Source organism: Bos grunniens, chromosome 25 (assembly GCF_055505025.1).
Source record: "Bos grunniens cultivar Pamir isolate PY7600 chromosome 25, Bosgru_T2T1.0, whole genome shotgun sequence".
In the NCBI taxonomy this organism is placed as follows: domain Eukaryota; kingdom Metazoa; phylum Chordata; class Mammalia; order Artiodactyla; family Bovidae; genus Bos; species Bos grunniens.
The window spans coordinates 954,998-981,360 of NC_141189.1; the positions used below are offsets into that span (position 1 = coordinate 954,998).

The 26,363-nt window shown below is 59.7% G+C and overlaps 3 protein-coding genes across 66 annotated transcripts in view; 2 read left to right on the plus strand and 1 right to left on the minus strand.

Annotated features, from left to right (window-relative positions):
* The window catches only part of SUN1 (Sad1 and UNC84 domain containing 1), a 46,902-nt gene extending 40,512 nt beyond the window's left edge, over nucleotides 1-6,390 (plus strand). For all 50 annotated transcript variants that reach the window (XR_015155034.1, XR_015155035.1, XR_015155036.1 and 47 more), the window contains 4 exons: nucleotides 1,134-1,249; nucleotides 2,341-2,508; nucleotides 4,196-4,288; nucleotides 4,642-6,390. Coding sequence is in view for 47 of the 50 variants with exons in the window: in XM_086376815.1 (XP_086232941.1) it covers nucleotides 1,134-1,249; nucleotides 2,341-2,508; nucleotides 4,196-4,288; nucleotides 4,642-4,755 (491 nt within the window). In the remaining 3 variants the exon portion in view is untranslated. The remainder of the gene's footprint in view (nucleotides 1-1,133; nucleotides 1,250-2,340; nucleotides 2,509-4,195; nucleotides 4,289-4,641) is intronic.
* A 574-nt stretch (nucleotides 6,391-6,964) lies between these two features.
* Nucleotides 6,965-20,067, plus strand: GET4 (guided entry of tail-anchored proteins factor 4). Of its 4 annotated transcripts, XM_086376927.1 has the most exons (11): nucleotides 7,318-7,842; nucleotides 9,213-9,265; nucleotides 9,871-10,083; nucleotides 10,757-10,835; nucleotides 11,044-11,125; nucleotides 11,461-11,610; nucleotides 13,136-13,274; nucleotides 14,435-14,575; nucleotides 14,758-14,833; nucleotides 15,118-15,190; nucleotides 19,442-20,067. In XM_086376927.1, the coding sequence occupies exons 4-11, from the start codon at nucleotides 10,761-10,763 to the stop codon at nucleotides 19,525-19,527; spliced, it is 822 nt and encodes a 273-aa protein (XP_086233053.1). In that variant the 5' UTR covers nucleotides 7,318-7,842; nucleotides 9,213-9,265; nucleotides 9,871-10,083; nucleotides 10,757-10,760; the 3' UTR covers nucleotides 19,528-20,067. The 4 variants fall into 4 exon arrangements, with proteins under 4 accessions (XP_086233050.1, XP_086233053.1, XP_086233051.1 ...); XM_086376925.1 differs by lacking the exon at nucleotides 9,871-10,083; XM_086376924.1 differs by lacking the exons at nucleotides 7,318-7,842; nucleotides 9,213-9,265; nucleotides 9,871-10,083 and adding an exon at nucleotides 6,965-7,174.
* Nucleotides 19,896-26,363, minus strand: part of ADAP1 (ArfGAP with dual PH domains 1) — a 42,035-nt gene continuing 35,567 nt past the window's right edge. For 8 of the 12 annotated variants that reach the window (XM_086376887.1, XM_086376889.1, XM_086376882.1 and 5 more), the window contains exons 5-11: nucleotides 25,494-25,606; nucleotides 24,849-24,995; nucleotides 22,933-23,016; nucleotides 22,604-22,666; nucleotides 22,200-22,271; nucleotides 21,792-22,020; nucleotides 19,896-21,711 (exon numbers count right to left, since the gene is read on the minus strand). In XM_086376887.1, coding sequence (XP_086233013.1) covers nucleotides 21,683-21,711; nucleotides 21,792-22,020; nucleotides 22,200-22,271; nucleotides 22,604-22,666; nucleotides 22,933-23,016; nucleotides 24,849-24,995; nucleotides 25,494-25,606 — 737 coding nt within the window. In that variant the 3' untranslated portion in view covers nucleotides 19,896-21,682. The remainder of the gene's footprint in view (nucleotides 21,712-21,791; nucleotides 22,021-22,199; nucleotides 22,272-22,603; nucleotides 22,667-22,932; nucleotides 23,017-24,848; nucleotides 24,996-25,493; nucleotides 25,607-26,363) is intronic. The other 4 variants (XM_086376883.1, XM_086376880.1, XM_086376885.1 and 1 more) reach the window with 3 other exon arrangements.

Here is a 26,363-nt window from a genome sequence, read left to right on the forward strand (position 1 = left end):
GAAGTTTGGACCGGCTGATCAGCTAGATCAAAATCACGTTATTTTCTTGTTTAAAATTCTGTCCCATGCACGCTTCTCCCATTAGGTGAGGAGCCCTGAGAGGGGCCGGGGCTATGTCTGCTGGTGTCCCCGGGGTGGTGGTGTGCATCCGGCGGAGGCGCCGCTGGCTCCTAGCGGACAGACGGCTCGGGACTGCTTGGATTTATTAATCACGTACTTGTGTTCTTTTTAGTTTATTTTAGTTGATGTTTCTTCCCACACCAACTTGTTTTGACCTGCTTTGGCACCAACATCCTATCCCATGTCCTACTGAGAGGAAAATTGGACTTTTTTTTTTTTTTTAACACTTTTTATTATAATTATTGAGATATAATTCGTATAACAGACTTCACCATTTTCAAGTGTACAGTTGGGTGGCTTTTAGTATACTTACCATGTTTTAACAGTTACCACTATCTGCTTCCAGAGCATTTTTGTTTATTTCCAAATAGAAATCCTGTCCTGTTGGCAGACACTTCCCATTACCCCAGCAATAGGTAGGCCATCTGAAAACTCCCCTGTCAGGTAACGCTGATGCCTGGTTAGATTCATTATTCTTTATTTTAAAATGAGAACAAAAATCCATTGAGTCACCGCCCCCATCGTGGCAGGCAGGGAGCCCAGTGTCTTCTTGGCAGTAGGACTGTGTGTCCTAAAACATTTCTGAACTGTTGACTCTGAATTTGGAAAAAGTAAAATTAAGAATGGAGGGGCTTCCCTGGTGGTCCAGTAGTTAACAATTCACCTTGCAGTGCAGGGGACACAGTTCGATCCCTCGTCTGGGACGATCCCACGCGCTGCAGAGCAGCTAAGCCTGAGCACTGCAGCCACTAAGCCTGTGCTCTGGAGCCTGCACGCCACAGCTAGAGGGCCAAGCACAGCCGTGAGTGAACCTCCCCAGTGCTGCAACTAGACCCCATCAGTCAAGTAAATATTAAAAAAGTAAGATTGGAGCTGATTTTCATGTAAGATTATTTACATGACTAGAAACGTGAGAATTTTTAGAACATTACAAACAGACCCCTGAGGTGGGAGTGATGCTACTTCCGAAACAGTAGGATGAGGCGCTGAGTCGCGTCTGTGCTCTGCTGCAGGGGGGAGCGTCTTGAGTACCCGCTGCTCCGAGACGTACGAGACCAAGACCGCACTCATCAGCCTGTTCGGCGTGCCGCTCTGGTACTTCTCCCAGTCGCCCCGCGTGGCCATCCAGGTGAGCAGGCGTCCGGGCCACGCGTGCATGTCCTGGCCTTGAGCAGGTGGTGCCGCTGTGACTGGGGGTGTGCGTGTTCTGCTTCCACAGAGCTGCAGGCTGGAGCGTGCAAGTCCCGAGTCCACAGTCCAGGGTGCGCCTCATGCAGCGGCCCCAGACCCAGGAGCAGAGTCCCACACCTCACGGTCCCCATCACCCCCGCTCACGCAGAGGCGATTTCTGATGCCTCTGCTGGCTCTGCTTGTTTCTGGACTTGCCGCAGGCGAGGCTGCCCATGCCGTCCTGTGCTGGGCTTTACGGTCTCTCGGGGGTGTCCCCTACGGCTCAGACCCAGGCCTATCTGAGAGGGCACAGCCTGGCTTGCCCCCTGGGGAGCCTGGCCTCTCTGCAGGCGGAAAGGACCCTGCCGGGGACCCAGAGCCCCAGGCGCAGGGTGGGCGGCTGGTGCGCTTGGAGAGGCGGAGATGCACACGGGGTACTGGGGTGGGTGGGAGGTGGTCCCGGGCGAGGGCTGCAGGGTCCTCCACCGCAGTACAAGCCCTCTCTCGCGGGGAGTGCTCCACCTCTGTTGTCTGGGGCTGTGTCCACACACAGGGCGTGAACATGGGCTCCCCGTTCAGCCAGAGTGTGGCTGCGTGCGCGCTCCGCAAATGCCAGGGGCTGCATCCTGCTGCTCTGGGTTCGGCATGCGGGGTGTGCACCCCCAGCACATAGAGCGGGTTTTGTCTGGTGGGGATTATAATCTGTCTGCAAGGTGAGAGGTGGTGACAGGTGTCGCTTGAATTGTGGTTTTCTCGTTGCTCTGGGAACAGGGTCTCTCCCTGCATCCGAGGCGCTCACAGTGCTGTGTGCCGCCCGTTCCCACGGGCTCACCTGACCAGGCGCTCACCTCGTGCTGCACACGTGGCCCTTCGGGGTGAAGTCACAGATGCCTTTCCTCACTTCCTATTTCTGATCTTACTCATGACCGCTTCTTACCAGCAAACACTGCGTGGCTTGTTTTTTCAGTATTAGCCCGTGTTCTCTCAGCACTCCTGTTTCAAGTGGCAGGAGCTTGTTCAGCATTAAGTATGAGTGTTGCCTCTCCGCAGCCTGACATCTACCCAGGGAACTGCTGGGCGTTCAGAGGCTCCCAGGGGTACCTGGTGGTGAGGCTGTCAATGACGATCCGCCCGACCGCCTTCACCCTGGAGCACATACCAAAGACTCTGTCGCCCACGGGCAGCATCACCAGCGCCCCCAAGGACTTTGCGGTTTACGTGAGTGCACCCGAACCCCGAGACCCCGTCTCAGCCCTCTGGGAATCTCCCAGACTGAGCCCCGAGAAGGCTGTGACGCGAGTACACTACCGGCGTCGCCCCTTGGTCCTTCCCTCTGCCCGCTGACCTCTGAGTATCCAGTAAACGTGGAGGGAGACGTTCCCAGACTTTTCCAGGGAGGGAGGCTGCGGGAGGACTCGCCTCTTGTCGCTCAGCTGTGCATTGTGTTCTGACTGCGGTGAGGACACGGTGAGGGTGCTGGGGAAAGGACACCCGGGTCCCCGCGCCCCAGACGCCACCGTGAACACTGGCGCTTCCCCTGAGCACCACAGCTGAGGGCACTCCCCGCCGTCCAGCGGGAGGCTGTGCCTCCACTGCCAGGCCCAGGCCCCAGTTGGGAACTAAGATCCCATAAGCTGCGTAGCTTGGCAAAAAAAAATGCACAGTTTGAGGCAACACCATTCATAAAATTTCACTTCCTGCCCTAAAAAGGCGAATCGACCCTAAGAATTTGTCCGTGAGCTAGCGTCAGTGTGCGCATTTTAGCAGCGTCTGACGCCTGGACACGCTGGAGCATCACTTCCTGCCACTGTGCACTGGGCCGCTTCCCCAGAGTGCCCATCCGTGTGCCCGCCTCCCCACAGTGGTCTTCCTTCTTCAGTGACTCCCCAGAAGGACACTAGGGCAGCGTGATGTTTCGGGGGCACAAGGGGCCTTCAACTCACCCGACCGCGCGTGTTGTCAGCGTGAGGCATCCCTCGTCTCGGCTCCCTTTCTAAGTCTTTTTTTTAAATTTGCGCTAACCCGGTGGTTCTTATTTTAATCTTCATGACTGTATTGCACATGCATGTTTCCTTTTTTGTAGAGTTTAGTTTTGTCTTTATTCATTTATCTTTGGGTATCTTGGTTTCCTTATGAATATTTTAGCTTTTTAATATGAAAACATTGATCCTGAGTTGTTCTGTTACAGATACACTTCCTACTGTCCAGTCTTAATTCCATATTTAGTCACACCTGCTCATCACCTGTAATTTCTTCCATGGCATTTTTACACCTAGAAAGTCCTTTTCTCTTTTATGAAACAGACATCTAATAGTCACTTCTTTCCTACTGGTTACTTTTTTATTGCGGTAAAATACACAGAACGTAAACTTGGCATCTTAACCATCTCTGAGTGTGCAGTTCAGGGTATTAGGCACATTCATCCTGTGGAAAGCCTTCACCACCGCCCTCTCCAGAGCTCCCTCATCTTCCCAAACGGAGACGGTCTCCACAGACACCGGCTCCCGCCCCTCAGCCCCTGGCACCCACCGTCCTCTTTCTGGCAGTGAGTCGACCTCACTCTGCTGGCCTTCTCTCCTTTCCCATGCTCATCAGGTGCCCTGGGGTTCCACTTTGGAGCATGGAGGGCAACAGTGGGCCATGTGGGTGTCGAGTGTGGTCTGCTGCCTGGTCGGCTTGCCCTCTCCCAGCCTAAGTTTTCCTGATCTATATAACGGGAAAATACTGCCTGCTTCACAGGCTTTGTGGTCTGTGAGAAGCTCATAACAAAATGCCCAGCACACAGCAGGCCTTCCTGGGAGGGCCTTGTCCCTGCTTTAATGGAAGCATCATCCCCAGCCCCCACCCCACCCCATTACCATATTGTCTTTTCCCTTTATTTAGTGACTAGATGGTTCTGTTTCAGGGGTTAGAAAACGAGTATCAGGAAGAAGGGCAGCTCCTGGGACGGTTCACCTACGATCAGGAAGGGGAATCACTCCAGATGTTCGTGGCCCCGGTAAGACCTTGTGTGTCCTGCACATTCCGGGGTCCCTTGCCACAGTCCCAGCCTCGGGACCCACAGATACTTACAGAACTGCCCACGGGGCGTGAGGGCCGGCCTCTGACAAGTGGACCCGAGCTTCCTAGCTTCTCTGTTCCTGAGTGAGCCTTTTTAGTGTGTAACTTGTTCTGCATGAGTGTGTCATACGTGATGACCTGAACTTTGTGTCCTGTGATGATGTATTTCATGTTAAAAGCTTTAATCTGCAACTTGGCTACTTAATCTCAAGTCTCATAGCTGGGGAAGTGGTAGGGCTTGGGCGTATTAATATGAAATGTGTGATTTTTTTCTTTTCCTCTCAATTACAGAAGAAACCGGAAAGAGCTTTCCAAATAGTGGAACTTCGGATTTTTTCTAACTGGGGCCATCCTGAATACACATGTCTTTACCGGTTCAGAGTTCATGGAGAGCCTATTGAGTAAAGAGATGACTCACTATTCTTGTACATTTTGTATATACTAGACCGCCTGGAACACTGGAATCCTTCATGGACTCAGGCAGAGTACAGCATTAAGTCACCCCTGAAATACACACGCCGACCACCGGCAGGACACGGGGTGGAGTGATGATGCGTGCTGCCCAGCCGCTCCCAGCTCGCTGCTCCGTCCCCGGGAGACACTGCACGCTGGCTCCCGGGTTCAGAGACCTGCCAGCTGCAGGTGGCCTCTGGAGATTCATCTGAATGTATGGGTCACACAGACACTTGTTTTTTGGGGGGTGGGGGGGCTTTGATTTTGAACATAAAACTATTTGCTTGACATCAGGAACAAAGCAAAGGAAGTTAAAAGTTTGGAGTGTTCTTGAAGCCTTGACAGCAGCCTTCACCAGCCCCTTGAAAGGGCCTTTGGGAGCAGATATGTGTTCAACCCAGCACACGTCTTTCAGGGAAGAACGGTGTCACCAAAGCTGAGAGCTGAACTCCCTGCCTTTAGGGTGAGCAGCTCCTCTGTTGGCATAACTGGTTCTTTAATATCACCCGGTGCAAAAGTGATGAAAATGGGGTTTCCTGCTTAGTGTGCTCCCACCTCTGAGAAGGATTTTCCATCATCCATTCAGGAACCCTGGAGAGTTTCCCTTTGTTACAGGTTTGAAGTGTGTCTGATTCGAGAGGGGATGGTCTGGATCTATACAAACATGTAAATAGAGTTCTCAGGTCTCCACTGGGCTCATCCCATCGGATTCTCCTTGCAGTTTCACTTCACACTATGAATAGGAACCAAGAAATCCAATCTTTTGGATATTTTCAGGTTTTGTCTTGAATTTTGCTGACAAGCGAACACTAACATGCTCTGTCTTTCAGAGGCTTATGTTTTTATTCCACTTATGGTTATTAAAGGAGATTGTCCTGTGTGGCAAATTCATGAAACCAGGACATTTGGTGATGTTTTTCTTACAGCAGCACTTTGTACTGGCTGTGGTTGGATTTGCCTTTTATTACGACTTGGCCATTCTCTTTGTTTTGGTTATAATTAATATTTAATATTTAGACTATTTTACTGAGCAGACTTTATAAATGAGGTATCTGCAAGGCACTTAAAGTTACAGATGTTTTACCTTAAAAATTATTTAAGTTTTATTGGGTTAAGACAGTTTTTTGGTGTACCATAAATGTATTTTCAGAAAAAGAAAATGATGGTGCTGACTGGTTTTCTGAAGAGTTTTATGTATATTGCACAACAGTCCTCAAATATACAAAACTACTTAAACTAGCCTTTTTTTCACTCTTGTTAGAATTGAAATTGATGCCTATGCAGTTAAGTTGGATAAAATGTATACACGTTTCATATATTACAGGATAAATATATAAAACAAAATTTCCTATATAAAGCTAAATTTGGGAGATGGGGTGGAAATATTTTGAATATTTATTTTTAAAGATGCTAGACAGGACTTTGTGCAATGTATTTTTGTAAATGCTTTTCAACATACTTGTCTTTGGTAGAGCTTCTTTGCTGCCACCATTGGTAAGACGCTACCGAAATGTTTAAATAAAGACTTTTAATTTTTAAAAGTGCATGTGACATTTCAAATGAATAATAAACAGTATGTTTCTTTTCTCTACCTGCTTCGTCTCTGCCCGGGGCGATGAGGGAGACACAGCGCGTTGAGCGACCCCCTCCTCCGACCCTTTCGGGCCGGGGTCTTCGGGTAGCCAGCCTCGCGGCGCGCGTGCGCGCCTACGCCGTGCGCGTCCCCCTGGCGGCGGCCGTGCGCGTCCTCGCCGCGCGCCCTAGGCGCAGACGTGTCTCCGCGTTTCCCACGGACCACCTGCGAGCAGTCAGCGGCGGGGTCGAGCGCTGTCCCCGGACTCCGAGCCGCCGGCACCCCGGTGAAGGGCTGGGAGCACGGTCTTCCCCGGAAAGCTTCAGTGTCTCGGCGGCCGCAGTCACTGCGGGGCGCGCAGTCACTGCGGGGCGCGCCCTCCCGGCGCACTCGCGGACGGACGGCGCATGCGGCGCTTCGGCCGCCGCCATTGTGGCGCCGCCCCGCCCCGCGGCGTCGCCCGCGGCCCCCGCCGTCCCCGCGTCCCGCCCCGCGATCACGTGCCCGCCCGCGCCCCGCCTCCCCGGCAGCGCGCGGCTCCTCGCGGGCCACCGTAGAGGGCATCCGGAGGCCGCCGGGACGGAAGCCGAGAGGCGCTGCCGACCGCGCCTGCGACAGCGTCAGCCCTGCGCGGAGCGCCGGCCCGATGGCGGCGGCGGCGATGGCCGAGCAGGAGAGCGCCCGGAACGGTGCCCGCAACCGCGGCGGCGTCCAGCGCGTGGAGGGCAAGCTGCGGGCCAGCGTCGAGAAGGGCGACTACTACGAGGCGCACCAGATGTACCGGACCCTCTTCTTCAGGTAGTCGCTGCGCCGCGGCCGCCGCCTTCCAGGGCTTTCCGCCCGGCCACGGAGCCCGGCGCCCCGCCCCCGGCCGCCCCCCATTGGCCGCGCCGCGCCGCCCCGCACAGCCATTGGTCCGCGCCGCTGCCCGTCGCCTGGGCGGTGGGAGCGGGCGGCGGCGAGGTGGCCGGGGGCGGGCCGCAGCCTGGGAGCGACGCCGCGGCCCCTCACCCACCTCCGGGGCCCCAGTCCGGGCCCGGGCCCGCGGATTACAGAGCCCCGCCCGAGACTGGACCCCCCCGACCCGTGCTCCCACCCAAAGCCCCGGCCGAGACCCCAGACCCAACCCGAAACCGCGACCGAGATGCAGACGGCCAGGGTTCCGGACCCTGGCCCGGCCGCTCTCCCCCTCCCCCGCCCTGAGCGCCGTTGAGCTTGAAACCCTCGCCCCGAGTCCCACGATTCTGCTCCCCCCGGGTCCGGCCGCGAGGCTGTAAACATATTTCTCCTCTGGCTGTGTCGCCCTTGCTCACCTTGTTACTAAACCGGCTGTTTCCATAAAGCCGGTTGTGCCTGTGCGGCTCGCTGGCCACGTGCGGCAGTTGAGCTTCTGGACTGAGTCCCTCAGGATGGGCTGTGAGTGTAAAAACTCGGCCTTCAAAAACTCAGCGCAGAGAAAATGTCAGGTAACTTCAGGAACTGCTGATCGCACGGTGAAGCGCCGCTCGGATGTATTGGATTAAATACGATGTCGGTTTTAGTGTGGCCTCAGGAGCTGTCCGTGCGCTGCCTAGCTCGGTTTTATTCTGGACTGCAGCGTGTCTCACCGTTTCTGCTGTCACTACAGCTACCGCTGTGATTTCTTAGTTGTTCCTGCGTGTGTCAGGCATTCCTGTATATTACACAAATGCAATCAGCCTTCAGGTTTCTTGCCAGAAAACATTTGGGCCATTTGTTAGCATTTAAAGATAATTTTAGAGGATTTAATCTGTTCTGCGGAATGTTTTTTTTTTTTTTTTTTCCCTAAACTGTCGCAGGATGGCAAATATTTTGCTGTGATGTTTATGGGCAGTCAGGTCTGCCTTACACCATTTAGGCCTAGATATAAATTTTTTCTTTTAACAGCAAGTTGAATCAGTGTCTTGGAAACTCTGGTAGTACTTTTTGTTTTGGTTGTAGGTTGGTTGGGACGCAGTGCGAGTGTGCCTGCCTCAGGTCGTGTTTGGGCTCGGTGGCCCAGAGGACCAGGTAGGAGGGAGTTAATTGTCCTTCAGGGGATGAGCCAAAGGTGTAAGCAGGTTTAAAGTCTGTAACGCGGAGCCTTCTGCCCGGAGCTCAGCCAATCAGATCTGTAGGATGGGAGCTTTGTAGCGCTTGAGATTTGCCAGGTGCTTGCTGTTCTCAGGGATTTGTATATAAATATTTGCCCCAGTGATTAATAAGCAAAACTGGATCGTCCCAAAAATAAACACAGCGTTCCTTGTTTTGAGCCAGTTCTCCAGTCACTGCTATACCAGGAACGTGATTGTTGATTAGCTTTGAAGAGGCCTCCCTGTGCCCAGAGTTTGCTTTGTGGTGACCACCAGCCCTGCCTTGACTCGGATTCACATTTCCCCTCTGCTCAGTGACCTGTAACCCAGGACAACTTGCTGAAGGTCTTCTCCAAGTCTTGGCTTCCTCTTTGGTCTTTGAGGGCTCCTACACGTGTTCAGGACTCCTGAGAAATGAATGGTCAGCTGTGGACCCAAGCAGGGTGGCGTTAGTGGGCATCCAGAGGGCCCAGCTGAGTCGGCTTGCAGGGTGCCATCCATGCTCAGACCTGCAGTTGCAGTCCTGGCTTAGAGCTCTGCGTGGCTGGCAGCTTCCAAAGAAGTCAGCTTCACTCTTCTAATGTCTTTTTATAAGTGCTTTTAAGCGTTTACATACATGTACAATTTGATGGGTTTTGATATATGTATTCACCCAAGAAATTATCACCAAAGTACTGAAAATACCCCTCATGCCCCAAAGCTTTCTCTTCTGCCTTTATAATGAATTTTTCACCCCTTGCCCCCAGGCATCCACTGATTTCTGTTATAAAACATGGGTTTGCATTCTCTGGAATTTTATGTAAGTAGCATTATATAGTATGTACTCTTTTTATCTGACTTTTCAAATTTCCTTAGCATGATCATTTGAAGATTCACCCCTACACGTGTCACTAATTAATTATTTTTGGGCGGTATTCCGTTGTATGGGTGGGCCACGTCTTATCCATTCACCTGTTGGATAAATGCACCAATCTGTGCTATTTTAATTCACTTACACTGTGTCCCCCAGCAGCTTGAGGAGAGGGAGAGGAATTGGGTTGGATTTACAGGGTGTGTGCTGCACAAGGAGGGCAGGAGCTGCTGGTTCCAAGGAAGGCCGAGCTCTGTCCCAGGTGCCATGGGCGCTCCTTTGTCTCTTCAGCCTTCTCTCTGCCGGGACAGGAGGGGGTCAGGCACGTCCCTCTGCGGCGTCCAGAAAGCACGTCAGGCTTTGGGGCACCTGTCACTGCTGTGGGGTTTCCAGCAGCAGGCGGCTCCAGACCCAAGGGGCTGGCTGTTCTCCCGCGGGCAGGGCTGCCCAGGACTGTGTGGCTGTGGTCACTGGAAACCGGAGCTGCCTGTCTGCCTCTCGGGCCTCCCGTCCCTCCCTGGCTTTTTAGGTGCTTATCTCTAGCTGTGCTTCAGGGGGAGGATCCGGAGCCTGTCGTGTCCCTGAAGCAGAGCCCACTGTGTGACCGTCTGTGCCATGGCTGTGCAAGGGCCTGTTTTTCCAGAAGCCCTGTGTCGTGTCCATGCCCGGCCCACACCCGCAGGTGCCCTGGGTGCTTCTCCGGCTGTGGGTTTCTCTTCCTGGTCCCACCCTGTGCGCTGAGGCTGAGGCTGCTGCTCCCGAGCCAGGTGCATAAAAGCCCTTTTCCGTGGTTGGTCCCGGCCTGAGCCGGAGGGCAGCCGGGCTCCCGTGTCTCCTCTCCTGCGTGCCTGCTGGCCGCACACCTCTCACATCTCTGACTCGGCTTGTGTGGGCTGGGACACAGGTCTGACCGGCTGGGCGGGTTTCCTGCCTGTTTGTCCCTGAGAGGAACACGTGGCCAGTGGACCTGGTGTCCTGTGCTCGGCTCAGGCCCCGGGTGGGCCACCCTGCCGCCCCGGATCTCTGTCTCGCTGGTTGTGGAGGAAGCGTCCTTTCTGTTCTGTGTGCACCTCGTTGCCCATCAGGTTCCTGTCCGTCTGCAGTTGGGAAGCCAGCTTTTCCCAACTCCTGTCCCCAGTGAGATGCGTTCCCGGTGGAAAGCACTCAGGGTGGAGGGGACGGCCTAGCAGCCCATCGGCCCCGACGCGTGGCCCTGGCCAGGTTCTCCCTGCCTTTTGCCACGGTCAGACGTGTGCATGAAGCCGGAAGTGGCCCCCAGCCCCTCTCTGGTCCCTCTGCTGAGCCCCCTGCCCTGCTCCAGGGAGGCGCTGCTGTGGTCGGAGAGGGTGCCCGCACGCTGTCACCAGACGGGGGTGCGGGGTGGCCGAGCTTAGCGGGCCTGTGTGGTGGGACCTGACGGCCCCGCCCTCTCTCCCGCAGGTACATGGCCCAGAGCAAGCACGCCGAGGCCCGCGAACTCATGTGCTCCGGGGCCCTGCTGTTCTTCAGCCACGGCCAGGTGAGCCGTCAGCGCGGAGCGCCCAGGGAGAGGTCTGGAGGGCGGCCCTAGCGTGCCCGTGGCCCGCCTCGGTGCTCCGAACTGTTTCTTAGGTGCGGTCGGTCACTGGTTTTTAACTGGCAGCCAGAGCCACCGGCCAGCCTTCCCGCCTTCTGAAAACTGGCAGGAGCCTCTCTTCCCACTGACCAGCTTCCCTAACGTTTCACAGCAAAACAGCGCCGCTGACCTGTCCATGCTCGTCCTGGAGTCGCTGGAGAAGGCGGAGGTCGAGGTGGCCGACGAGCTGCTGGGTGAGGCGGCGCGAGCCTTACCGCGCACGCGCGCGCGCGCAGGCACGCACGCACATCTGCACGCGCGCGTTCAAGTGCTCATAAACTCACGCCTGCACGGACCCCGCGGAGGGCGCAGCGTATCCGCCGCCCGTTTCCCGCCTGCCGGCGCGGCTCGCGGGCCCCGCTGGGGAGGCGCCTGGTGAGGGCGGGCAGCCCCAGGGCCCCACCACCGTGCCTGCGCTGCTTCGCTTTTGCACCCGGAAGTGGCGGGTTTTCACTTCTTTGAGACGCCCGGTACAGAGCCGAAGCGGCGCGCGTGCCTGCGGGTCAGGCCTGTGTGCTGTCGTTTGCAGAAAGTCTGGCCAAGCTGTTCAGCCTGATGGACCCCAACTCCCCGGAGCGAGTGGCGTTCGTGTCCCGAGCCCTCAAGTGGTCCAGCGGCGGGTCAGGGAAGCTGGGCCACCCCCGGCTCCACCAGCTGCTGGCCCTCACCCTGTGGAAAGGTAGGCGTGCTTGGGTGGCGGCCGTGAGGCCGCGGGCCTTGGGTTCTGCATCCGCCGCCCCCGCCGGCTCGTCCGCACCCACCGCTCTCTTCTAAACGGGCAACCGCGGGCGGGGCGTCGCTGACCCGTGAACACAGCGGCAGTCCTCGGGGCCGGGTGGACGCGTGGCGGCCGCGGGCAGGGGCTGTCGCACCGCACCGACGGGCGGCCTTGTCCGCCCCCGCCTGTGGCGGTTCAGAAGACTTCGGCTAGAGGCCACTTTGCTCTGGACACGCTTGCCGGGCTGTGCCCGCGGGTTGGCTGGGCCCGCAGGCCCCTCTGCACTGCCTCGTCCGCCTGCGTGCCCGGCCTGCCCGGGTCTGCGGAGCCCGGTTTGTGCGGCCGGCGCCCGTGCAGAGGCCTTGCTGAGGTTAGGAGCTGTGTAGCTCTGGTACGCGTGTATTAAAGGTTTGAAGTTGAAGATCTGGGCATTTGAAGGGTCTCAGGCACAGACGGTGGGTGAGGTTGGCAGGACCCTGCGCACATGGGAGGCTGTGCTCAGGGGTGTTTGCAGGCCCCCCTGCGATGGGCAGCCTCCGGGGGGGCGGTGTGGCGGGGCCAACGTCCTGTGCGAGGGCAGTAGGAGCCCTGGCCCGCTGAGGTCTTGTGCAGCTGCCTGCCCGGGGCTGGAGGGCCCTGGAGACTTGCCAGGTTTCTCCTCTTCACCTGGAGGCTGTGAAACCTCTTGGGATTGGGAGGAGAGGAGACTGAGGAGACCCCAGAACTAGCTCTGTGTTGGAGGTGGCCAGGAGCTGGCTGTGACCTGGGGCTGCACTGGGCTGGGGAATTGCTGGAAGGTGGAGAAGGCTTAACTGGAAGCCGTGGAGCCTCCTCTGGAGGAGAGGGGCCCAGTGTGGCGCGTGAGTAGGACCTAGGGTCCCTGCCCTGTAGCTGGGTCTCGGCCTCTGTGCCACTGACCCTGGGCGTCCCGCCAGCGCTAGCTGCTGGGTGGTCTGGGGTTGGGGTTGGGTGCCATCAGCACCCCCAGCTGTGACGGTAGACAGGAGCGTCAGACATCCCAGAGTCGGGTAGGAGCTGAGTGGCTCTGGGTGGGAGCCATTGGCTGGAAGGTGGGTTGGGGGAGTGGGGGGCCTGTGTATCAGGGGGCCCCTTCACAGCTCCAGTCCTCTACTGAAACTGGGCAGGTTGGGACTGGGGTTACCCACCCAGAGGGTAGTAGCCAGTGTAGCGTCAGAGGCTCAGAAGAGCTGAGCAGCAGAGGACGGCTGGTCCCCAAAGACCCCGCGTCCGGTCCTGCGTCCTCGTCAGGATGGCAGGCGTGGGCAGAGGGCCCCTGGGCTCCATCCCGCGTGCTGCGCTCCCGGGGGCCTCGGGTTCTGCCTCCCTGACTCGTTCCCAGCTGTCCCCACGGTGCAGGGGACAGTCTGGCCTCCACTGGGTCCACTGCCCAGGTGGAGTGTGCTGGCGGGACGGGGCCCTGTGTGCACAGCGCGCTCATGGCCGCTCCCCCGCGCTCTGTCCGCAGAACAGAACTACTGCGAGTCGCGGTACCACTTCCTGCACTCGAGTGACGGCGAGGGCTGCGCCAACATGCTGGTGGAGTACTCCACGGCCCGCGGCTTCCGCAGCGAGGTGGACATGTTCGTGGCCCAGGCCGTCCTCCAGTAGGTACCCACCATCCCCCCCTCGTGTGTGGTCTCCCCGGGTCCCGGGCCGGCCTCTGGCCGAACCTCACGCAAGGACAGGTCTGAAGTCACTTGGCATCCCACACACGGCTCACGTCCCCAAGCGTGACTTTGCCGCTGACCTCTGGGGACTCCAGACCTGCGCTCTCTCAGGTCAACTTGTGATGTTTCTCTTGACAGTAGAAGCACTTTTTATGCTTTAAGTTGCTTTTTTGTTGCCATCGATTTTGTTTTCTCATTTATCCATCACGTCTGGTTGGGAGGGAGTTGCTCTTTTGGTGGGACACATGTTTACTGAATTTTCAGCTCCACCCTGGGACGTGAAGTGTCCGTATGACACGGGTTTTGTTGAAAGGCGGCTTGTCTTCCCAGACGTTTCGTGTGTCCAGACACAGTGATGGGGTGTCACCAGCCAGCTTCCCACCCAGCTCTGTATCTTGGCTCTTTTGCCCCAGTTGTCTTCTCTTTTGTGTTTCTGGACAATTTACTTTAAGAACACTGCGGTATAGCAGACTTGCTGGAGGTGTGAGCACTGCGGGGGGCTCACGTGAGGTGACTGGAGCCCAGCCTCTCCCCCCAGCAGACACACTACTGTTGTGAATGAGGTTAACCTTCCCAGAGAGGACTGAGATGTGGTGGCCAGGCCTCGGCCGGGCTGTGTCTCGTGAGCTGGGGGACAGGGAGCCTCGGAGCCCCACCAGCACCACTTGATGCTGAGCCTGCGACTCTGAGAACAGAGCTTGTTCACCGTGCGGAGCACCCTGGCCCCAGCTTTGTGCGCGGTGCCGATGTCCCCTCCGGCCTCCGCCCTTCCCTGCCCACCTGGCTGTGTCGTGGGCCCACACTGCGCTGAAATCTGGCCGTAGACACGTCCTCCACAGGGAGGAGACCAGTGCTGGGCGGCATCCAGCCCGTGTGCTCACCGGCCGGGTAGGCAGGCGCTCGGGCTCAGGGAGCTGCTGCCCTCCCTCCTCTGCTGACCTTGGCTGGGTGCCCTCTGGAGTCAGTCCCCACGCTGTCAACCCCAGCTCCCTGCGCTGGGCCTGGCAGGCACCTTAGGTGGGCGGGGCGGGGGCGTGTGCCCCCGTCTGCTCCTCCTGCGGCTGGGTGCACCCACTGACCGATGTTCTTATTTCCAGGTTTCTCTGTTTAAAAAACAAGAGCAGCGCCTCGGTGGTGTTCACGACGTACACGCAGAAGCACCCGTCCATCGAGGGCGGGCCTCCTTTCGTGCAGCCCCTGCTCAACTTCATCTGGTTTCTGCTGCTGGCCGTAGATGGGTGAGTGTGCGCAGAGGTGTGTGCGTGGAGGCGTGTGGTTGTGTGAAGGCACTGGAGGTGTGCAGAGGCACGTGTAGAGACGTGTGGGAGTGTGTGTGGAGGCGTGTGGTTTCTTTTTCGATGCCCGTGGTCGATGCCCGTGGTCCCGCGTAGCATCAGTGTGGTGGCTCCTCCTGTTCCAGGGGGAAGCTCACCGTGTTCACCGTGCTGTGTGAGCAGTACCAGCCGTCCCTGCGCCGGGACCCCATGTACAACGAGGTGCGGGCCGGGGAGGGGGAGCTGGGGGTGGGGAGAAGGGGGCGGGGGGAGGGGGGGGGAGAAGGGGGAGAAGCTGGGGGGCGAGGGGAGAAGGGGGAGAAGCTGGGGGGCGGGGGGAGGAGGGGGAGAAGCTGGGGGGCGGGGGGAGGAGGGGGGAGAAGGGGGAGAAGCTGGGGGGGGCGGGGGGAGAAGGGGGGAGAAGCTGGGGGGATGGGGGGGAGAAGCTGAGGGGCTGGGGGAGAAGCTTCCGGGCACAGCCCCGGCTCAGTGCCCGCCCCCCGCAGTACCTCGACAGGATAGGACAGCTCTTCTTCGGCGTGCCGCCCAAGCAGACGTCATCCTACGGAGGCTTGCTAGGTGAGGGGGCTCACGGGTGGGGGGCCCGTGGGTGCAGCTCAGAGCACAGGGCACGTCCAGGGCCTGGAGCATGTCCGACGCTGGCAGGAGGGCTGCTGGCCCATCTCCCCCCGCCCCCGCCCGGTGGCCCCAGCTCTCCACCTCCCGAGCAGAGCTGTAGGGCCTGTTGCCCCGATGAATACTCTCCCCTGGGCTCCTGTCGGCCGCAGAGTCAAAGCCGGGTGTGTTTTGTGGGAAAGCGCACGTTGCGTGCCGTTGCCCACCGCAGCCGTGCCGTGGGGGCCGTGAGGCTGCGGTGGGCGGCTGGTCCTGGCCACCGTCCCACGCCGAGACTCTGGCCCCAGCCCGAGCCCCCCGCCTCCTGCCGGGCGCTGTGAGCCGACGCCGCCCGGGGCCGCCCTCGCGCAGTCGCGGTGTGTCCGGTGCCGGCTGCGGCAGGTGCCGTGACTCGCTTCCTCCCTGGGGTGACGTGTGGCCCGTCACGCGCATGGACCGCGTCTCGTTTATCTGTCCAGTCGGTGGGTGCGTGGGTTCTTCCCCTTGGCCCGCTGTGAATGTGGGTGTGCAAGTCATCTCTGTGAGGTCTTGCTTTCGGTGCTCCTGGGACCCCAGAAGCAGAGTTGCTGGGCCGTGTGACGCTGAGCGCACACCCTCCTCCCACGGCGGTGCTCCGTCCCGCACGGCCGCCGGCGGGGCTGAGGGGCCGGGACCTGCGTGTCCGCGTGCCCCGCGCCTGCTGCTGTTGGCTGGCAGCGGCGCCCTGTGCGTGGGCACTGGGCCTGCGCCCCGGGCGGCTGCGTCTCCTCAGTGACTGAGCACCTTGTGGTTCTTGCGCGAGCTTGTCGGCCGTTGGTGAAGGTCTGTTCATGTCGTTCCCTGGCTTTGAGTACTGATTCCTCACGAGATGCGTGATTTGCAGCTGTCTTCTCCCATTCTGTGGGTTGGCTTTTTTTTAAGACCTTTTTTTAAAAACAGTTTTATGTCCAAGCAAGATTAAGAGGGAGGTAGGAGGGTTCCACACAAGCACCCCCGCCACCCCGGCGCAGCCTCCCCCTCCAGCGGGCACGCCTGTCAGGACGCGCCTGCTCTGACGGGGCCTCAGCGCCAGAGCAGGGCACGTCAGGGTCACTGGTGTCTGTTGTGAGTTCGGACAAGCGTGCGGAGACGTGGACGCACCGTTACTGTCGTGCTGCCTGAAAACCCTCTGTCCGCCTGTTCTTGCCTCCCCTGCCTCGTCACCATTTTACCCCCTGGAGCGTCTTTTTTAAATTCTTAATTGGAGGGTAACTGCTTTACAGTATCGAGTTGGTTTCCGCCGCACGTCGACGTGAACCCCTGGAATGTCGTTTGATGCAAGTGTTAAATCTCCATCCTGCCCGTCTGTTTCTCTTTGTTGCTTGTGCCTTTGGTGTCGTCTCCCAAGTTCAGTGTCACAAAGCTTTTGCCCTGTGGTGTAAGAATTCTGTTAGCTGAGGCCTCCGTGTGGGTCCTTGATCCAGTTTGACGGGTCTTTTATGTGGTGGTCTGTGTATGTAACCACCCGGCTTTGTTGTTGGGTGTGTGGATGTTCAGTTTTCCCAACACTACATGCTGGGAGGACTGTCCTTTCCCCACCGAGTGGGCATATACCGCTTGTCAAAAATCTTTGAGCACGTACTTGAGGGTTCCTTTCTGGGTTCTCTCTTGCACTGGTTGAGGCGTGTCTTTATGTTCGAACCACACTGATTTGTTTACTTACTAAATTGTCTGCCTCTCTGCAAACCAGTAGACTGTTTCTTGCCCACCAGGCTCCTCTGTCCATGGGATTCTCCAGGCAGGCACACTGGGGTGGGTTGCCATTTCCTTCTCCAGGGGATCTTCCTGACCCAGGGATCGAACCTGGGTCTCCTGCACTGGCAGGCGGGTTCTTTACCACTAGCACCGCCTGGGAAGCCCAATCTTGATGACTGTAGCTTTATAGCAAGTTTTTAAATGAAAAAGTGCGAGACTTTAGTTTTGTTCAAGATTGTTCTGGGTATTTGAGTCCCTTGAAAGTAGATTGTTTTGGCTATTTGAGTCCATGTGAAATTTAGGATGGGTTTTTTATTTCCACAAAAAAATATTTTGGGGATTTGAGATTTCATTCAGTCTGTTGCCAGTTGTAGGTAGTATTGACATTTTAACAGTATTGAGTCTTTTTATCTAGGAACATGGGACGTGTCTTCACTTATGTGTCTTTCAGAAACGTTTCACACTTTTCATTGTGAAATCTTTCACCTCCTTGGTTCAGCTAGTTAACTGTTTTATTCTTTTTGATGCTGTTGTAGATAGAATTGTTTTTGTTTATTTTATACTCTTTGGAAATTTTTACATGTAAAATCATACCACTTGCAGACAGATAATTTTACCTCTTTTCAATTTGTAATTCCTTTTATTTTCTTGCCTAATTGCTCTGGCTAGAACTTCACGTTCAGTTGACCCTTGAACAGTGTGGAGAGGGGGCGCTGATTCCCTGAGCAGTCAAAAGCTGGTGTGTAATTTAGAGCTGGCCCACCATGCGTGGGTTCCGCCTGCTGCAGGTCGGGTGGGGCTTCAGTGTGAGCACACGCAGTGCAAGCCGTTCAGGGCGCACCATGCCGAGTTGGGAGCAGTGGTGGGAGCAGTCCTTGGGTTTCGGGGCAGGAGCTCTGAGTGTCACTGCTGTGATGTTTGCTGTGGGTTCATACATGGCTGTTACCACGTCGCCGTGTGAGATGGTTTCCTTTCTTAGTGTTTTCAGGAGTGTTGACTTTGTGAAGCGCTTTCTCTGTGTCAGCTGATGGTCATTGGTCGGTTTCCTCTGTCTGTCGTGCTGTGTCACGCTGACTGACTGTCACATGTTGAGCCACCCTTGCGTCCCAGGAGCAGACCCCACTTGGCCGTGGTGCCTGAGTCTCACCACGCTGCTGAACTTGGTTTGCTAGTGTTTTGTGGGGGTTTTGCATCGCTGCTCATAAAGGACATTGGTTCGTAGTTTCCTTTCATTGTAGTGTCTTTCTGGCTCTGGCATTTGACGGACGGGTGCTCGTAGTTCAGCAGTTTGACCAGTGAAGCTGTGAGGTTCTGGGACTCCCTCTGCTGGAGCCTGGAGCGTGTAGGGAGTGTGTGTCTTTGGCGCTGGCGGGTGCAGGCCCGGACGCTGCCTCTCGGGGCCAGGCCTCTCCCTGTCCTGCCCCGCCGTCCTGCTGCCTCTGTCTCGACTCCCGAGTCCTGGTTGACCTGCCCTCCAGCAGGGCAGGGGCCAGCAGAGTCCTGCACTCAGACCTGGGTTTTGACATCGCTAACGCTCTAGGTTTACTTTTAAGTAGATAAAGCGTGTCTCACAGAGTCCAGATGTGCTGGCCCCGCCACTGTCCCCGGGGACATGCAGGCCAGGCAGCCTGTCTTAGCTTCCTTGGGGGGAACTTCACAGACAGGCCGTCACTTACTTCTCCATGAGCCCACAGCCCCTGTCCTTTGCTCTGGAGCTGCTGTGGGCCTCAGGGCCGCAGGCCCGGGAGAGCGAGTCCCTCTGCACGTCCCCTGCCCGATAGGCCACCGCAGGTGAGCCTGCCCCATGGGGCTCTGCAGGGAGGCTGGGGTGAGCGTCGTCAAACGGGGCTGCCATGGGGAAAGCTCTCTGGTCTCCCAGATCATTTGAGAGGCTGTTTCCCCTTAGATACAGGTTGGACTTGACCTGTAGGTGGAGTCTGTGTGGCGTGTCAGTGACGGGGTGAGGGCTGCTCCCCTTTTCTGGGCTCTCACCATGGCCACTTGTCGCGGGGGCCGCGTCCAGCCCTCCCTCGCCTCGGCCTCGTCAGCAGTCCTGCTTTTCCCGCAGAACCTGTCCTGGGTCCGAGTGCGCGCCGTGGGGCGGGCGCACCCCAGGGGCACCACACGCCCTTTCTTGTTCCCTTTGTGGGTTGGGTTTGGGCACTTGATAAACTTTGTGCCTGTATCAACGGAGGAGTGGTTCTTTGGGTAAAAACTAGGTGAAAAGAAGCGTCTGGCCCAGCAAGGCCCACAGCTGACAGCGGTTGGTCGCTGCCTGTGGCTTTAGAGCCGTCGTCCCCTTTACCCCTGCGGCACTGGAGAGGCGACCTGAGCGAGCCGCCGCTGGGTCCCTGGTGCCTCCAGGCCTGTGCTGGTGGCCGTGCGGGGCCCGCAGGCCCCCGGGCGGGCGGGCGGGCGGGAGGAGGGCGAGGGGCGGGGCCTCGGGGCGGGGCCAGGGCTGACGGCGCGCGCCCCTTCCAGGGAACCTCCTGAGCAGCCTCATGGGCTCCTCGGAGCAGGAGGGCGAGGACAGCCAGGACGACAGCAGCCCCATCGAGCTCGACTGACGCCCGCGGAGCCGCAGATTCAGCGGGGCCGGGGCGCGCGGGGGCCCAGGCCAGGCCGTGTACCTTGATGACCCCAATAAAGCGCAGGCCCTGCGGCGCCTCCTCCCGGCCCTCGTGTCTGGTTTGCTTGGGGAGGGCTCAGTGGGGCGGGGGGCCCGGCCACCGTGTCCCGGGGACAGCTGGGCAGCCGGGCGCCCGGCCACCAGAACGGCTCTCGTCAGGAGGCTGCGGGACCCCCACCTTCATGGGGCGGCGTTACCATCGCCGGTGATGGAGGCCGTGACCTGACGGCTCGGGTTTATGCAGGTGAGCGGCCCGGGACGAGCAGGCCTGTGCCTCACCGACGCTGCACCAGATGCCCGGGACGGTTACAAAAGGGGAAACACTTTATTTTTTCACAATTATAATAAGAGTTGTAGATTAATACCCGCTGATCATGCATGGGAAGGAACGCAGTACACAATTTTATTTACTGTAAAAATGGAATTTAAAGGAAGGTTTGTGTTCATTGTTGAGTTTAAATAAATCCTTTATACTGGGCTCAGCAGCAGTGGTCCTTTCTGAGGGAGCTCCTGGGGCCGGGTGTGGGCGGGGAGAAGCGGCCTGGATGCCCCGTGAGGCCCGCGGGCGCTGGGACCAGTGTTTTTCCAGCTCTGTCTGGAGTGTGTCCTTGGTGGGTGGCACCAAGTGGCCAGTGTTGGGAGAGTGTCATGGTTTTAGGTATAAACAGTGTTGTACTTAAATCTGCGGACAGGTGAGCGGCCGGTGGGGCTGGGTGCCCTGAGCCCTGGTCTCATCCGAGCAGGAGATGCTGTGATGCCTGCACGCGGGCTGTGTGCCTCTGACTCCGCACCGCCTCGTGGGTTCTGCTTTTTCTGAGAGAGTCTCCCTGCTGGCTGGTCATGCAGCTGTTCTTTTCTAGAGCTTTCTGGCAGAGCACATGGGCGTGCACACACACAGACACAGGTGTGCAGAGCCCACACCGACAGAGCAGGCTGCCACAACCCAGGGCCCGAGGCTGAGTCCTGGGCAGCCCTGCATGGTCAGGAAGATCTGGGGACCCTGGGCGAGCCCTCCTGCCTGCTCTGAAGTTGAGGACCTGGGCTCCCCGGGACCAGGACTGGAGGAGCCGCCGGAGGTCTGGGGAGACAGAGCTCTGGCCCTGGGTGACCTCACAGCGGTCCTCGCCTTGCCCAGCCATCTTGGTGACCCCTGACTTGGCGAGCCCTGGCAGTGGCCCCGGTGAAGGGGGCTTTGTGCTGCCTGCTGGACCCTGCAGCCCCTGCCCAGGGTCCAGGTTTGTGACGAGTCTGCACTGTGGGTGCTCGCGCAGGTGCAAGGGCAGGCCGGCTCACAAGAGGGCCCACTGTGGGCCCACAGGCCAGGCCAAGGCCCGGTGCCCTCCTCTCGGTCCCAGCAGCTGGTCCAGGTGCCCTGGGAGCATGTGGCCACAGAGGACAGCACCCAGATGACCTGCCGGTGACCCCCACACACGTCCTGCTCCACCACGGCCCTGCCCCCCCACCCCGGGCACACAGGGAGGCTTGGGGCGGTTACCACTGTCCGGCATCATGCTGGGCTGCAGATGTGAGCTCGGCCCAGGCTCCATCCTCCGAGGGGTCAGAGACAGGGCAGGCAGAGACCGGGGGGTCACGGTCAGCGCGGAGTCCTGAGCCGGCGTGGCAGGCGCCCAGGGGCAGCCAGGCCTGAGGCCCGAGGCCCTGGGGCTCCTGCCTTGGGGGCCCAACCCCCCAGACCCACGCATCCATGTGGGTCAGCTCACTGAGGATGGGTGGGGTCCACGGCTGCCGCTCTGGCCCCCAGGCCCCCAGGACAGACACGGTGGGTTTCAATAAATACGTGTTGGGAAGGGGCATGCAGGCCGGCTCTGTCCCCACAGCCCAGCTGCCTGGCGGTGGGGGGGTTCCCGCTCAGGTGGGCAGTGGCAGCTTGGGGCTGGTCCTTAGAGGAACGGGGGTCTGGCGGGCAGAGGTCAGTGGGGGGGCTGTGGGTGTCCCATGGGGGGTGGGCCAGCCCACAAAGGGGTTCCAGAGACACGGGTGCTCGTGGCTGAAGCTCAGGCCCCGTTAGCCGCGGCCTCCTGCAGCCACGTCTGGGCAGTCCAGAGTCCTCGGGCCTCCGGGACCTTCTCGTGCTAGGGCTTGTGCTTGAAGTGGGCTTCCACTGCAAAAGGACAGGGCCCTGCAGGGTCACGGCCACGTGGGGCCGCCAGGCTTCCCCCTCGGCCGGCCCACCCGCCTCACCTGCGTACTCCTGGGGCAGCATGGGCCTGTCCACCACCTTCCGGAGCGCCTCCATCCACGCCCGCTGCTCCGACTCCGTCTCGCAGGCCAGCAGAAACCGGCGCTCTGGCGTAACAATGGTGATCCCGTGTGGCCAGTGGTGGCCCTGGGTGGATGGTGGGAGCCCGTCCAGCACCGTGTAGCCGCTCTCTCTGCTGCCGATGAAGACTTCCCCGCGGGCGAAGGCGTCCTGGGGGGGCACCGGGGTGCTGCACGGGGCGGCTGCTCCTGCCTGAGTCACTCAGCTGCGTGCAGCCCCCAGCCTGGCCCGCCCCCTAGCTCACCCAGCAGACCACCTGAGCCCGCCCGCCTTGCGGTGGTGGGAGAGCACAGCCACACCTCAGGGGCCTGGGGCGCGTCCGGCCTTACCAGCGGGTCCTTGAAGTACATGAGCCTGCGGTCGTCCATGGTAAACCAGCGCTTGCGGAAGCCTTCTGTCTGCTGGGGGGTGAGGGCACAGGTCGGGGTGAGGGCACAGGTCGGCCCGAGGCCGCGCCTCCCCCGGTGTGCCACCTGGTCCTGGAGTCTGGGCCCCATGCCTGCCCGCCCCGCCCCGCAGCGGGGACCCCGGGTGCACAGGGGCGTAAGGCAGGGCTCGCAGCCGACCAGACCGGACCCAACGCCCCAGGAGCGCGGTCAGTGGAGCCCACGCTCACGAAACACACGGTGGGGTTGCCGGCACTTAACCCCCACTGTGTTCCGCCCAGCCCCGGGTGGCGAGGATGGGGCCTCGCTGTGAGGCCCAGGCGTCCAGGGCGCTGGGTCAGACCCACCTTGGGCCCCGTCTTCTCCATGTAGCCCTCCTGAAGGTAGTTCCTGGACAGCTTCGGCACCAGCTGGGGCAGAACCACGTGGTGTGGGCCTGGGGGCCTCCCCGCCTGCCCACTCACCCCGCCCCGCACCACCCCCCCCCCCCGCCTTCCTTCCCCCTCCACAGTGATGCTGAGACCCCCAGGAACAAAACCCCGTGGTCTCCAGGGACTTCAGGCCACTTGGCGGCCAGGGTCTCTGGGGGCCGCGTGGCCCTTGGTCAGCCCCCAGCCGCCCATCCCGGCCAAGGGCACACGTCCCGCCCGGGGTCACAGGGAGCACAGCCACTCACGTCGGCGTTGCTGGCGCCCGGGAAGGCCACCTGCAGGTAGTGGAAGCGGGCGGCGCGCAGCGCGTTGAACCAGTCCACCATCTCCTGGGGGCAGAGGCGGGGTGAGGGCCGCGCCAGGGCCGCCACGCCCCCCAGCCCCGCCCGCCTGTGGCCCGAGGGCCAGCGTGGGTGCCCACGGACGGCCCCGGAGCAGGCCTGGGTGGTGGGCTGCGGCCGGGCTGCCCCTCAGCCCCGCTGCTCCGGGCCTTTCCTCAGACGCGGCTGTTTTTATGACCGGACGTTGGCCCAAGGAGGCGCGTCTGTTATGGACCCACGCACAGCCTGCTCTCACCAGCTGCACCAGTATTCTTAGGTCAGTCTCCCAAGGCACTTGAGATAAAAGAAACAGTGGGACCTAATCAAACTCCAAAGGAAACTGAACAAAATGAAGAGACAGCCCGCAGGCGGGGAGGAAATGTCCGAACAAGGCAACCGATGAGGGCTTAGTTCCCCAACATCTACGGACAACTCATATAACTCAGTGACAGAAAAACAGCCCAGTCAAAAAACGGGCAGAAGACCTAGACAGACATTTCTCTAAAGAAAACATACAGGTGGCCAAGAGGCACATGGAAAGATGGTCAGCGTCACCAGCGATCAGAGAAACGCACGTCAAAACTGGAGCGGGGCGCCGCCTCGCACAGTCAGGACGGCCGACGCTGGGCAGCTACAGGTAACCTGCTGCGGAGGCTGGGGCAGGGGCTCCATCACCCACGTGGGCGTAAACTGGACACGTGGGCAGCAGTGTGGAAGGGCCTCAAAAACGTACGAGCCTGCTCCTGGGAGCAGAGAGGAAACCGACTCAGACAGACTCGTCTGGAGACACACGGGCAGCCTGTGTGTCCACGGGCAGATGAGTGGGTGAAGATTTGTACACACACGATCAGCCGTTTTAGAACAAAATGAACGCCATCTCAGCAATATGGCTGCACCCAGAGAGTAACTAAGGAAAGACAAACACGTTCGAAGTCACTTAACACGTGGGATCTAAACACGGCAGAAACGAGCTTTCAGGAAACAGAGCCTCGCAGAGAACAGACCCGCGGTTGCCGAGGAGGGGGTGGGAAGGGTGAGCCGGCAGACGAGCCTGCAGGAAGGTAAGGGCAGGTCTGTGCAGCTCAGGGAGCCTATCCCGCACCCGGTGACAGCCCGTAGCGGACGGGAACGTGAGAAAGAGCTGTGCGTGACCGAGTCCGAAGACACCCACACTGTAAGGCAACTACAGTTCAGTAAAATTAAAAGACAAAAACATGAAACCCAGGATGGGCTAAAACAGGGAACCCAGGAACGAACTCGCGTGTTCACTGGTTTCTGGAACAGTATCAAGACCGGCCGTTGGGAGAAGACAGTCTTTTAAACCAACTGCTGGGAAAATGAATGTCCACACGCCAGAGAATGAGGCTGGACCCTTACTCAACCACAGACGAATCAAGGACTGAGACGTGAGTCCCCGACAGTAAAGTTTACAAGAACACGGGGCCACGGCACGACTCGGCAGCGACTTCCTGACTATGACCCCAAAGGCACACGCGGCTGAAGGGAAACGTGGTTATTTTAAAATACTGAGCGTCAAAAGACTGTGTGCTGTGCACAATCCACACAACGGCCGGGCGCATGGAGATCATGCCAGAGAGACACACGGAGGCCAGGCCTGGGGGTCTGCTCGGAGGCCCAGCCTCGCCAGGTGGGGACGCAGATGCCCGCCCTGGGGCAGGGCTCCGCCAGCTGCCACCCCTCCTCTCCCTGGGGCTCCTAGGTCCCCTCTCCCACGGGGCCCAGCCAGCTCCCACGGCAGCCACGCTGGCGGTCCGGCGGCCGGACAGGCTCTCCTCGGCCAGTGTGGGTGGTCCGGCCCCACTGCTCAGCTGTGCGCCCACCTTCCCGTCCTCATGGTAGACGAAGATGTTGCGAGTGCTGTTGTCCTTCAGGTAGGTGACCTGCAGGCCGTGCGGGTGGCCGATCTTGGCCGGCTGGAAAGTTGCGTTCAGGTGCTCGATCTTCATGACGGCCTTGGGCTCCTTGGCCTGGGGAGCAGGGCCAGGCCTCAGCATTAGGCAGGCATGGCGGGCTCTGTGTGCTGGCCCCACACTTGGGTGCCCTGTGGCTCTGAGCAAGTTACCTACACTTTCTGGGCTGGGCTTCCCAGGAGCTGCGAGGGTGGGCCCTGTGGTCCACCCCACGCTAGGCCGGGTGCCCCCTTCCTGCTCCCCACCCTGCCAGCCTGACCTCTCCCCTCTCCTTGTCGTGGGGCTGCAGATGCCCTGGTGCCATCGGGCAGGGCCGGCCAGCCCCTCCACACACTGCCCAGGGTCCCCCTGACGTGCCTGCAGGGTGCCAGTCCCCTGTCCCTCGAGGGCCTAGGAGTGCCCCCAGCATCACCCACACCAGAGGGAGTGGCTGTGACCAGCGGCGGGCGGAGGATCCCCACGGGGGCAGTGTTTCCCAGGAGAGCGCGGGGCAGCTGGCGGTGTGGCACCACAGTGCCAGGCCTAGGTGGGGGGCTGGCCCCTGAACCCACTCACATCACTCCTGTTGAAGTACTTCAGGGCCCCCTCACGCTCCGTCAGCACGAACTTCCGGCTTAGGAACTGCCCGTTGTCCCGGCCGCGTTTCCAGAGAAAGCCTTCTCGGTAGCCTGGGGGGAGGGCATGGTTGGACAGCCGCCCCAACGAGGGGAGCGGGTGTTCGTACTCCTGTCCGGGGGGTTCCCGAGTGTCTCTGGACCCCGGGCCGCCCTCTTCCTTTTGCTGGGTGGGCGGGAGGCACGTGGCGCCCACAGGTTCTGCGGGCCTGGGCCTGGCGGTGGCCAAACACCCAGACGCGAGGGCACCACGGGCCCAGAGAGACGGGGCGGGGTGAGAGGCGAGTTCGGACACACGATGCCACGACGGCCTCGGCCAAGACCCGGGGAGCCGGCCCTGACCTCCGGGCCCGGGCTCTGTCATGTGGCTCTGAGGTACAGACTGGGGTCAGGGCCACAGCGGCCGGCGGGGGAGACGGACAACAGGGGCTGCGTCCGCCCCGACCCCTCTTGCCCTTTCTTTCCCCTTTGCCTGTTCTGGGCCCCTGGGTGAGCGTCACAGGTCGGGGCCCCCATGTGAGCGTCACAGGTCAGAGCTGGGCCCCCGTGTGGGTGTCACAGGTCAGGGCCGGGCCCCCGTGTGGGTGTCTCAGGTCACGGCCCCCATGTGAGCATCACAGGTCAGAACTGGGCCCCCAGGTGAGTGTCACAGGTCAGGGCCCCCAGCTGGCCCTCTGAGCCGGCCGTGCCCGGTGCTGCCCTCTGCTGGCCATGACCGCAGGCTGCAGCTGTCCCAGTCGGGACACCGTGGCGAGGTGCTGACCCCGGAGCCTCCAGCTCCCTGCCCGCCGCCCACCCTGGACACCACGGA

Bases quoted from the DNA above. Each gene is read 5' to 3' on its own strand.
- GET4 (XM_086376924.1), top strand. From the start codon at position 7,023: ATGGCGGCGGCGGCGATGGCCGAGCAGGAGAGCGCCCGGAACGGTGCC. The intron at 14,576-14,757 runs GTGAGTGTGCGC...CTCCTGTTCCAG, and splicing joins CTGCTGCTGGCCGTAGATGG to GGGGAAGCTCACCGTGTTCA. The intron at 15,191-19,441 runs GTGAGGGGGCTC...CGCCCCTTCCAG, and splicing joins ATCCTACGGAGGCTTGCTAG to GGAACCTCCTGAGCAGCCTC.